At 34.3% G+C, this 12,811-nt stretch overlaps 1 protein-coding gene across 1 annotated transcript in view; it reads left to right on the top strand.

Moving 5' to 3' along the window:
- Mda6 (neuronal acetylcholine receptor subunit alpha-7-like) overlaps positions 1 to 12,811 on the top strand; it is a gene marked incomplete at its 3' end in the record, with an annotated part of 535,364 nt that overhangs the window by 470,795 nt on the left and 51,758 nt on the right. Inside the window, 1 exon segment of the mRNA NM_001308989.1 lies at positions 7,042 to 7,222. Within this exon segment, the coding sequence (NP_001295918.1) occupies positions 7,042 to 7,222 (181 nt within the window).

Genomic DNA, 12,811 nt, shown 5'->3' with positions numbered 1-12,811 from the left:
TTTAATCCCAGCCAAATTACAAATGCATTAAAAGGTCACATCTGACCATTTGATTTAAGGTTTTGAATTGTAAATTTTCTAAATTTTTACACCCGGCAACACTATGTGTTAAGGGTATTGTATGCATTGGCAATTATCGTCCGATTCTCACAAATTTTGTGCATTTGGGTAGAGTTACGGTCAGAATTCAAAGCCCATTGTTCTTAAGATGTTCATTTAGGAGTTCAAATGGACTAATAAAAAATTAAATTTTTCTAATTTTGTCACATGGTCTATACTTATGTAGATTTAATCTGTAAATTATCCATAAATATCGTTGCCTAAAAATCACTCCACACATTAATCCTTTTGATTCTACGTTCCAAGCCACACATTCATCACCACACAACATCAAAGGTGACCACAAAACCAGGCCTCATTAAATATTTTCCCCCCTCTCCAACTCCCCTACAAGCAATTGCTTGGCTCGGCACTTATGTGCCACATAATATTTTGCCAAAAAGAAAACCGAAACATAGCCTCGTTGCAGAAATAAAACACAGTGCGATAAATGCCAATTAATTAAAAACCTCAGCAATAATAAAACAACAACAGTAGCAACTACAGCAAAAAAAATCCTTTTTTCAACAAAACAACCTCAAAGGGACCTCCAATCGACGACCGAACCTTCACACAGCTTTCAACCCACATAAAATAAAATTATGAAAGAAGTCTCTCACACACACAGTCACATTGCTACTCATAAATAATTATGTTAATAAGGATTTATGTTATCGATGAAATGAAACAAAAACACAAAAAATATGTTATTTAAAAAAATTGGCAAAAATAACAATAACAAAACATATGCGTAAGGGAAATAAATTAATGTATTATTAATGGGACGGAACGAAAAAGGGTCATGCAAATCGTATTCTTAAATTTATTCTCTAAAGTGTTCAAGGGATAATTATGTGAAAAAGGGAAAGTAGTTACAAAACGTTCCATAGAAGAGTTTGAGCATCAAACTCTTCGGCATAGCTAAGTTTGATCATCAAACTCTTCTGTATAGATGAGTTTGATCATCAAACTCTTCTGTATAGATGAGTTTGATCATCAAACTCTTCTGTATAGATGAGTTTGATCATCAAACTCTTCTGTATAGATGAGTTTGATCATCAAACTCTTCGGCATAGATGAGTTTGACCATCAAACTCTTTTGTATCGATGAGTTTGATCATCAAACTCTTCTGTATCGATGAGTTTGATCATCATACGCTTCGGTATAGATGAGTTTGGTCATCAAACTTTTCTGTATAGATAAGTTTGAGCATCAAACTCTTCGGTATAGATGAGTTTGATCATCAAACTTGTCCGTATAGATGAGTTTGATCGTCAAACTCTTCTGTATAGATGAGTTTGATCATTAAACTCTTCTGTATAGATAAATTTGAGCATCAAACTCTTCGGTATAGATGAGTTTGAACATCAAACTTTTCTGTATAGATGAGTTTGACCATCAAACTCTTCTGTATAGATGTGTTTGAGCATCAAACTCTTCGGTATAGATGAGTTTGATCATCAAACTCTTCGGTATAGATGAGTTTGATCATCAAACTCTTCTGCATAGATGAGTTTGATCATCAAACTCTTCTGCATAGATGAGTTTGATCATCAAACTTCTCTGTATAGATGAGTTTGATTCTCAAACCTCTCTGTATAGGTGAGTTTGATCATCAAACTCTTCTGTATAGATGAGTTTGATCATCAAACTCTTTTGTATAGATGAGTTTGATCATCAAACTCTTCTGTATAGACTAGTTTGAGCATCAAACTCTTCTGTATAGATGAGTTTGATCATCAAACTTGTCTGTATAGATAAGTTTGATCATCAAACTTGTCTGTATAGATAAGTTTGATCATCAAACTTGTCTGTATAGATAAGTTTGATCATCAAACTTGTCTGTATAGATAAGTTTGATCATCAAACTTGTCTGTATAGATAAGTTTGATCATCAAACTCTTCTGTATCGATGAGTTTGATCATCAAACCCTTCGGTATAGATGAGTTTGATTATCAAACTCTTCGGTATAGATGAGTTTGAGCATCAAACTCTTCTGTTTCGATGAGTTTGATTATCAAATTCTTCTGTGTTGATGAGTTTGATCATCAAACTCTTCTGTATAGATGAGTTTGACCGTCAAACTCTTTTGTATAGACGAGTTTGACCGTCAAACTGAGATGAGTTTGACCATCAAACTCTTCTGTATAGATGAGTTTGATCATCAAACTCTTCTGTATAGATGAGTTTGGACATCAACATTTTCTTTTTAAGTGAATGTGGTCAACAAACTCTTCTGTATAGATGAGTTTGACCTTCAAACTGTTCTGTATAGATGATTTTGATCATCAGACATGTCTGTATGGAAGAATTGTAGCATTAAATTTGTCGGTATAGATAAGTTTAATTGCCAAACTTGTCTGTATAGATGAGTTTGATCATCAAACTCTTCGGTACATATAAGTTTGAGTATTAAACTTTACTGTATGGATGAGTTTGACCATCAAACTCTTCTGTAAAAATGCCTTTAATGCTCAATCCCCTCTGTATAGATGAGTTTTATGTTGAAACACTTCTGTATCGATAAGTTGTACATTTGCATTCTAGCCATGATGTAATGTTTTTTCTTCCCATTGAATCCCTTTATTGTATTTCTGTTTATATCCCTTCTATTTGTTTCTATGTTCTTCCCTCATTCCATACAACTCTTCACCCTCCTGCTCTTGTTTTGGGAAAAAAACAGAATTTTTGTTTGCAAAACAAAACTCTGTGTTCCGTAATTGATAGTAATGACAGTGTTGTACCTTAAGGAATTGTAAATGGAAATGAACTGTTTTTTTTTTTTTTTTGTGCGTGTGTGTCGCACAAAAAAGTTCTTGCCAGTTTGTTGATAGGTTTTCTTCTCCCCCCACCCACCCCTTCAGGGTAGGGTGCTCTGAATGTGTTGCAAATACTAAGTAAGTTGTTTAAAGTTTATTTAAACGTTACACTAGTTCAGGGAGTGGACAATATTGTGTTGAATGAAAGCAATTTAAAAAACATTGTTGCCAAAGTATGCATTGAGTGCTGAGTGGGTTTGAAGTTAGTGTGAGTTGGTTAGAAGCATTTGAAAATTTTAAATTAACATAAGTCGAAAGTGTTCTAAATGTTGCAAGTTGGAAATGAAAAACAATTATTTTTCGTAGAGGTTTTACATTTTGTATTTGAGTTCATGATTTATGAACTGCTGTGAGAAGGCCTTACAGGACAATTTTTGAAGGTAAAACATCATCAAATTATTTTTTTTTTTTTTTTTGCTATTTTTATATAAAAATGATTGCCAATTTCTGATAGATACATGCGCTGTCTTGTAGTTAATCTTTAAATTGTACTCCCTGACCCTAATTGTGATCTATCCCGAAGATTTCATCCCAGAAAGTCCTTTAAAATATATCCTAGTTTAAGACACCTAAATATGGTGCCTACTTTTAGGCCAACAGCTGCATTTGAAAATTCCCCAGGAACAGAGTTTTACAATTGCAATTTTCGCACTTTCCCTGCCTGCCTGCATAACTGCATCTTCATGGCCGAAACTTATTAGTTTTTGTGGTCGATATATATGCGACCAGATTTTTATGACAGTCATAAAGAAATAAGTACATAGATTTGCCATCAACACAGCCATTAAATATATTTTTTTATTATTATTTTATGACCGACCCCGTCAGTTGTGTCACCCCTTTTTATGTGGCCCCGTGCCAGGCAATGGCTTTCTTTTCCGTCGAGGATTTTTTTTGGTTTTTTATTTTCTGCTGCTCAATAAAAAAATGTCAACTGGCAGAAAAAGAGTTTCTTTTTTGCGCAACTTGATATGAGTTTTATATTCAATATGGTCCGGTATTTTGAAGCTTATAAATCATTTTTATTGCCAATGGCCATGTTAAGTGTGTTATATTGTTTCCGTTTCATTTGGTTTGTTAAGGCCAGGCATGGTCTGTCAGTCAATGATGTAGGCTCGTTCGCTCGCTCACATTGGAGTGTTGTGTGGCAAAGTCAGGCTGTTCCTACTCTGTCGTGTTCTGTGTTTTTTTTTTTTTCTTTTCGTCTGTACAAAACCAAAAATCCTTTTAAAAAATATTTCCGTTTGAGTTGTAAAGATTTTTTCATCATCGTCCGTTCGCTTGGTTCATACAACACATGAATATGTGTTTATGGCACGGATTTCTGTTATTGTCACATTGGTATTCGCAGTATTCTTTTATCCGGCAAATGTCTTTGGCTTTTAACTTTCAATCGACTACAGTTTTGTGCCGATTTTTTGCTGGAGGGTGAAAAATGAAATATGCTGGAATTGCTACATACTTTTCCGGCTGAGTTGGGTGGGATATTTTGGCCACCCAACGAAATGTTTGCAAATTGACTTAATTGGTTTTTTAAAATTCTTGGGATGAAATTTATAAAGGAGGGGGGGGGGGGGGGTGTTTAATGGAAAAATTACATATACACCAGCTTTTGATAGTCAAACTGACCTATACAGAAGAGTTTGATGATCAAACTCATAGATTCAGAAGAGTTTGACGATCAAACTCATCCATTCGGTAAAGTTGAAGCCTAATTGATTCAGAAGAGTTTGATGGTCAAACTTATCTATACCGATGAATTTGTTAATAAAACTCATCTATACCGAAGAGTTGGATGATCAAACTAATCCATACAGAAGAGTTTGAAGCTCAAACTCATTCATTCAGAAAAGTTTGAAGCTCTAACTAATCGATTTAGGAGAGTTTGCTGATCAAACTCATCTATGCCGAAGAGTTTGATGATCAAACTCATCTATGCCGAAGAGTTTGATGATCAAACTCATCTATACCGAAAAGTTTGATGATCAAACTCATCCAAACAGAAGACTATGAGACCATTCAGAAAAGTTTGATGATCAAACTCATCTATACAGAAGAGTTTGATATTCTAACTCATCTATGCCAAAGAGTTTGATGCTCAAACTCATCTACACAGACTTGTTTGATGCTCAAACTAAACTGTACAGATAAATTTTATGCTCAAACTCATCTATACAGAAGAGTTTGATGCTCAAACAGGTCTATACAGACAAGTTTGATGCTCAAACTGGTCTATACAGACAGGTTTGATGCTCAAACTAGTCTACACAGACAGGTTTGATGCTCAAACTAGTCTACACAGACAGGTTTGATGCTCAAACTCGTCTATACAGACAGGTTTGATGCTCAAACTCGTCTATATAGACAGGTTTGATGCTCAAACTCGTTTATACAGACAGGTTTGATGCTCAAACTGGTCTATACAGACAGGTTTGAGGCTCACACTCGTCTATACAGACAGGTTTGATGCTCAAACTCGTCTATAAGGAAGAGTTTTATGCTCAAACTCATCTATACGGAAGAGTTTGATGCTCAAACTCATCTATACGGAAGAGTTTGATGCTCAAACTCCTCTATACAGACAAGTTTGATGCTCAAACTCCTCTATACAGATAAGTTTGATGCTCAAACTCCTCTATACAGACAAGTTTGATGCTCAAACTCCTCTATACAGACAAGTTTGATGCTCAAACTCCTCTATACAGACCAGTTTGATGCTCAAACTCCTCTATACAGACAAGTTTGATGCTCAAACTCCTCTATACAGACAGGTTTGATGCTCAAACTCCTCTATACAGACAAGTTTGATGCTCAAACTCCTCGGTACAGACAAGTTTGATTCTCAAACTCCTCTATACAGACAAGTTTGATGCTCAAACTCCTCTATACAGACAAGTTTGATGCTCAAACTCCTCTATACAGACAAGTTTGATGCTCAAACTCCTCTATACAGACAAGTTTGATGCTCAAACTCATCTATACGGAAGAGTTTGATGCTCAAATTCCTCTATACGGAAGAGTCTGATGCTCAAACTCCTCTATACAGACAAGTTTGATGCTCAAACTCCTCTATACAGACAAGTTTGATGCTCAAACTCCTCTATACAGACAAGTTTGATGCTCAAACTCCTCTATACAGACAAGTTTGATGCTCAAACTCCTCTATACAGACCAGTTTGATGCTCAAACTCCTCTATACAGACAAGTTTGATGCTCAAACTCCTCTATACAGACAGGTTTGATGCTCAAACTCCTCTATACAGACAAGTTTGATGCTCAAACTCCTCGGTACAGACAAGTTTGATTCTCAAACTCCTCTATACAGACAAGTTTGATGCTCAAACTCCTCTATACAGACAAGTTTGATGCTCAAACTCCTCTATACAGACAAGTTTGATGCTCAAACTCCTCTATACAGACAAGTTTGATGCTCAAACTCATCTATACAGATAAGTTTGATGCTCAAACTGGTCTATACAGACAAGTTTGATGATCAAACTGGTCTATACAGACAAGTTTGATGCTCAAACTCGTCTATACAGATAGGTTTGATGCTCAAACTCGTCTATACAGACATGTTTGATGCTCAAACTCGTCTATACAGACATGTTTGATGCTCAAACTCGTCTATACAGACAGGTTTGATGTTCAAACTCGTATATTCAGACAGGTTTGATGCTCAGACTCGTCTATTCAGACAAGTTTGATGCTCAAACTGGTCTATACGGACAAGTTTGATGCTCAAACTGGTCTATACAGACAAGTTTGATGATCAAACTTCTTCTGTGTAGAGGAGTTTGACGACCGTTACAAGATATTTTAGTGATTTTTTTTTTTTAAATTTTAGAATTATCTAATAAAACCAATTGAGAGCATTATTTGTTGTGTATGTATGAGTATTCTGTAAGTTATGCTAAGCTCATATAAATTTCCGTAAGGTACTCTCTAAGCCAATTATTTTTCCCGCACCAAAATAAAAATCCTTTGTTTTTAAAAAAAAGTTCAAAAATAATTACTAAGCAACATTTACTTTATGCAAATATTTAAAACCTCCACCCCCTTTAAAACAATAAAACCAACAACAACAACAACAATGTATATGTATATAAACAAACCTTTAGTGCTGATGAGGGATTCGATGGCACGTATCACACCAACATTGTGGTCAAACATAACGGCAATTGTCTGTACGTGCCCCCTGGTATCTTCAAGAGCACATGCAAGATAGACATCACGTGGTTCCCATTCGATGACCAACACTGCGAAATGAAATTCGGTAGTTGGACTTATGATGGAAATCAGGTAAAGTGTGTGTGTGTATATCTGTGTGACAACAGAAAATATTTAGATATGTGTTTTTGTATATTTTGATGCATATGTATGAGCCCAGCTAATGTTGGCTACCATACAATATGTCTGAAGGACAGGAGAACTTGAACACAACCACAACCATTTAACAGCTACAACAATAAAGAAAACATGGACATTTTGAACCACAACATGGTTTGAAGTGACAAGGATTTCGTTTCCCCCGATTTCAAAAACAGAACATGTTATCCACACCAATAACCCATTGCAAAATAGCATTTTTACAAGACAACATCCCATCAACAAAAAAAAAAAAATAAAAACCCCAAAACAACAGCACCAATCACACAACACAATGAAATTTTGATTACAGTTTTCTTTGAGTTTTCTTTTTTTTTTTTTTTTTTGAAACACACAAACACAGATTTTTTGGTTTGAAAAGGGGCACGGGAAGGGAAAAGAGCAGGAAATTAAATTAAAGGTTAACATTTCTAAATTTATTTTAAATCACATTTGAGGTTGGACTCATTCCCACAAGGACGGGTTTGATGGCCAGTCTTAACAAACTACCGCCAATTGATGGCAAATTTAGGTGGAAATTTAAAATCACCCGAAATCTTGATTAAATCCAAAAACCCTCCTGTATTTGAGTCATTTTAAAAATATATAAAATTTTACAAAAATAAATTCCTGCTCTTTTCCTTTTGACCTTGCCAACCAACATCAAACACAATTTTTTTAAAATCTTTTTCATTGAAAACTTTTACTTAATTTGTATGAACATTTCGAAAACCAAACCACGTTTAAAATCGATTCTTTTTCATTTTCCTCTTTGCAATAAAATTTCGTTGTGTAAAAAACTATATTTTAATTTTCTTTTTTGTTTTTTCCTTTTTGTTGACGACAACAAAAATACTAACCAGCAAAGAAATTAATAACATTTCACTGCGTTTTTGTGAATTGCAAAACCAGATATAAATAAAATGATTTTTTGTTGAAACAACACGTGAAAAAATATGTTTGTAACACAGAACACGGTTTCTAATACACTACACGTAAAACACGTTTCTTTCAATGGCGAATGGACAGTGGATATTCTATAAATTAAATAAAATTGTGTCATGATATAGGATGATGATCAAACTCATCTATACAGAAGAGTTTGACGCTCAAACTAATCTATACAGAGGAGCTTGATGATCGAATCCATCTTTACAGAAGAGTTTGACGGTCAAACTCATCTATACAGACAAGGTTGATGATCAAACTCATCTATACAGACAAGTTTGATGATCAAACTCAACTATATAGACAAGTTTGATGCTCAAACTCATCTATATAGACAAGTTTGATGCTCAAACTCATCTATTTAGACAAGTTTGATGCTTAAACTTTTCTATATAGACAAGTTTGATGCTCAAACTTTTCTATATAGACAAGTTTGATGCTCAAACTTTTCTATATGGACAAGTTTGATGATCATCTATACAGACAAGTTTGATGATCAAACTCATCTACTGAGACAAGTTTGATGATCAAACTCATCTATACAGACAAGTTTGATGATCAAACTCATCTATGCAGACAAGGTTGATGATCAAACTCATCTATACAGACAAGTTTGATGATCAAACTCAACTATACAGACAAGGTTGATGATCAAACTCATCTACTGAGACAAGTTTGATGATCAAACTCATCTATACAGACAAGTTTGATGATCAAACTCATCTATGCAGACAAGGTTGATGATCAAACTCATCTATACAGACAAGTTTGATGATCAAACTCAACTATACAGACAAGGTTGATGATCAAACTCATCTATACAGACAAGTTTGATGATCAAACTCATCTATACAGACAAATTTGATGATCAAACTCATCTATACAGACAAGTTTGATGATCAAACTCATCTACTGAGACAAGTTTGATGATCAAACTCATCTATACAGGCAAGTTTGATGATGGAACTCATCTATACAGACAAGTTTGATGATCAGACTTATCTATACAGACAAGTTTGATGATCAAACTCATCTAGACAGAGTTAGTTTGATCATCAAACTCCTCTGTATAGATGAGTTTGATCATCAAACTCCTCTGTATAGATGAGTTTGATCATCAAACTCATCTATACAGAAGAGTTTGAGGATCAAACTCATCTATACAGAAGAGTTTGATGCTCAAACTCATCTATATAGACAAGTTTGATGCTCAAACTCATCTATATAGACAAGTTTGATGCTCAAACTCATCTATATAGACAAGTTTGATGCTCAAACTCATCTATATAGACAAGTTTGATGCTCAAACTCATCTATATAGACAAGTTTGATGCTCAAACTCATCTATTTAGACAAGTTTGATGCTTAAACTTTTCTATATAGACAAGTTTGATGCTCAAACTTTTCTATATGGACAAGTTTGATGCTCAAACTTTTCTATATGGACAAGTTTGATGCTCAAACTTTTCTATATGGACAAGTTTGATGCTCAAACTTTTCTATACGGACAAGTTTGATGCTCAAACTTTTCTATAAAGACAAGTTTGATGCTCAAACTTTTGTTTTATGGAATATCCACTGTTCCACATCCCTTGCCAAAAAGGACACTCAATATTTTCAATTAATAATATTTTATACAGAGTAAAATACAACACAAAAACACTTGCAATACACCAAAACTACAAAACAAAAAAAAAAACAGAAAAAAAGAACAACTACAAATTTTCTACGTTAAAACAAAAAACCAATCAAAAATTTCTACAAATATTGAATACAGAAAAAAAACCCTATCACGTTCAGCTACGCCAACAACCAACCAAAAACGAGGTCTTAATTGGAATCATGTGTGAAATAACTTTTTTCAAAAATCCTTTTTTTGGTATTAAAGAAATCAATTCAAATGAAAAAATTCATTTCAACTATTTTGCATGACAGCAACAGAATAATGAAACAAAAATGAAGAGAACAAAAGAAAAAAACAACTGGCAGTTGAAATCGATAAAAAGATTTCACTGTAAACAGTTGAGAAAAGCCACTATTAAAAATTTTGTAGAAAATTTGTTAAATGAATTGAAAGAAAATGGGTGACAAAATTTAATCGTTTGTTAGCCTTGCAAAAAAACCCGAATTCAAATTGGAATACAAAATTTTTAACGTTTGTAAAGACTCTTAATGAAATTGACACGAATCGAACGAAAATCGAAAACAATTACTAATCAAATACACACACACAAAGACACTTACACTCTACACACATTCCTGGAATCTTTAAAGGAGAAAAAAATATTTTTTCGTTTCAGTTTGAAAGCCATTTAAATTGGAATTTACAGTTACGGCTAAGGGTTAATTTTACGGTTAAAACTATGCTTATATTTTCACTCTCTCTCTGACTATTTTTGACTCTCTTTATTCGCCCTTAGTTTTGACGGTAATATTTGCCCTTAGTTTCTTTTTAATGAAATGGTTTTGATTTTTTGTAGATTATTTTTTTTTCAAATAATTGAAAACCTTGGCATTTTGAATCATACATTTTTAAAGTATATAATTTTTTAAAATCAAACTTTGATATACTTGGTTATACCAAAGAACCACCACCTATTATTTGATATGGAGAAGTTTGATGCTCAAACTCTTCTATAGAGATGGGTTTGATGGTCAAACTCTTTTGTCCAGATGAGTTTGATGGTCAAACTCATCTGTGTGAATGAGTTTGATGGTCAAACTCTTATGTATAGATGAGTTCGATGGTCAAACTCTTATGTATAGATGAGTTCGATGGTCAAACTCTTATGTATAGATGAGTTCGATGGTCAAACTCTTCTGTATAGATGAGTTTGATGGTCAAACTCTTCTGTATAGATGAGTTTGATGGTCAAACTCTTCTGCATAGATGAGTTTGATCATCAAACTCGTCTGTATGGATGAGTTTGATGGTCAAACTCATCTGTGTGGATGAGTTTGATGGTCAAACTCATCTGTGTGAATGAGTTTGATGGTCAAACTCTTCTGTGTGGATGAGTTTGATGGTCAAACTCATCTGTGTGAATGAGTTTGATGGTCAAACTCTTCTGTGTGGATGAGTTTGATGGTCAAACTCTTCTGTGTGGATGAGTTTGATGGTCAAACTCATCTGTATAGATGAGTTCGATGGTCCAACTCTTCTGTGCAGATGAGTTTGATGGTCAAACTCTTCTGTGCAGATGAGTTTGATGGTCAAACTCTTCTGTATAGATGAGTTTGATGGTCAAACTCGTCTGTATAGATGAGTTTGATGGTCAAACTCGTCTGTATAGATGAGTTTGATGGTCAAACTCGTCTGTATGGATGAGTTTGATGGTCAAACTCGTCTGTATAGATGAGTTTGATGGTCAAACTCGTCTGTATAGATGAGTTTGATCATCAAACTCGTCTGTATAGATGAGTTTGATCATCAAACTCGTCTGTATAGATGAGTTTGATAGTCAAACTCTTCTGTGCCGATGAGTTTGATGGTCATACTCTTCTATGGAGATGAGTTTGATGGTCAAACTCTTCTATGGAGATGAGTTTGATGCCCAAACTCTTCTATGGAGATGAGTTTGATGCTCAAACTCTTCTATAGAGATGAGTTTGAAGGTCAAGCTCTTCTGTATGGATGAGTTTGATCATCAAACTCTTCTGTATGGATGAGTTTGATCATCAAAATCTTCTGTATAGATGAGTTTGATGCTCAAACTCTTCTATAGAGATGAGTTTGATGCTCAAATTCTTCTATTGAGAGGAGTTTGATGCTCAAACTTTTCTATAGAGAGGAGTTTGATGCTCAAACTTTTCTATAGAGAGGAGTTTGATGCTCAAACTTTTCTATGGAGATGAGTTTGATGCTCAAACTCTTCTATGGAGATGAGTTTGATGCTCAAACTCTTCTATGGAGATGAGTTCGATGCTCAAACTCTTCTATGGAGATGAGTTTGATGCTCAAACTCTTCTATGGAGATGAGTTTGATGCTCAAACTCTTCTATGGAGATGAGTTTGATGCTCAAACTCTTCTATGGAGATGGGTTTGATGCTTCAACTCTTCTATGGAGGCGAGTTTGATGCTCAAACTCTTCTATGGAGATGAGTTTGATGCTCAAACTCTTCTATGGAGATGAGTTTGATGCTCAATCTCTTTTGTATAGATGAGTTTGATGCTAGAACGCTTCTGTATGGATGAGTTTGATGCTCAAACTCTTCTGTTAATACCAGGTTGGAACTCAAACTCTTCTGTATGGATGAGTTTGATGCTCAAACTCTTCTGTTAATACCAGGTTGGAACTCAAACTCTTCTGTAAGATAAATTTCAACATCAAGTACTTCGATATAAATAATATACCTTCATGAAATGCTTCTGTATATTTAAGCTAAAATTTTTAAATAATAATTTTTATTAATCTTTTTTAAACACTTCTCAAGGTATTTCAATTATTTGCCCGTATAAAATCTGTAAATCCTAAGGCTCACGACGGCAAACAAAAAATATTCTTTTCTCCGGCAATTATTTTTTTTATCTCCATACCTTTACATATTTTTTGTTAAGGCTTTTTTGTTTTGCC

Source organism: Musca domestica, unplaced genomic scaffold, assembly GCF_030504385.1.
Source record: "Musca domestica strain aabys unplaced genomic scaffold, Musca_domestica.polishedcontigs.V.1.1 32, whole genome shotgun sequence".
NCBI lineage: Eukaryota > Metazoa > Arthropoda > Insecta > Diptera > Muscidae > Musca > Musca domestica.
This window is presented reverse-complemented; position numbering and strand designations above follow the sequence as displayed.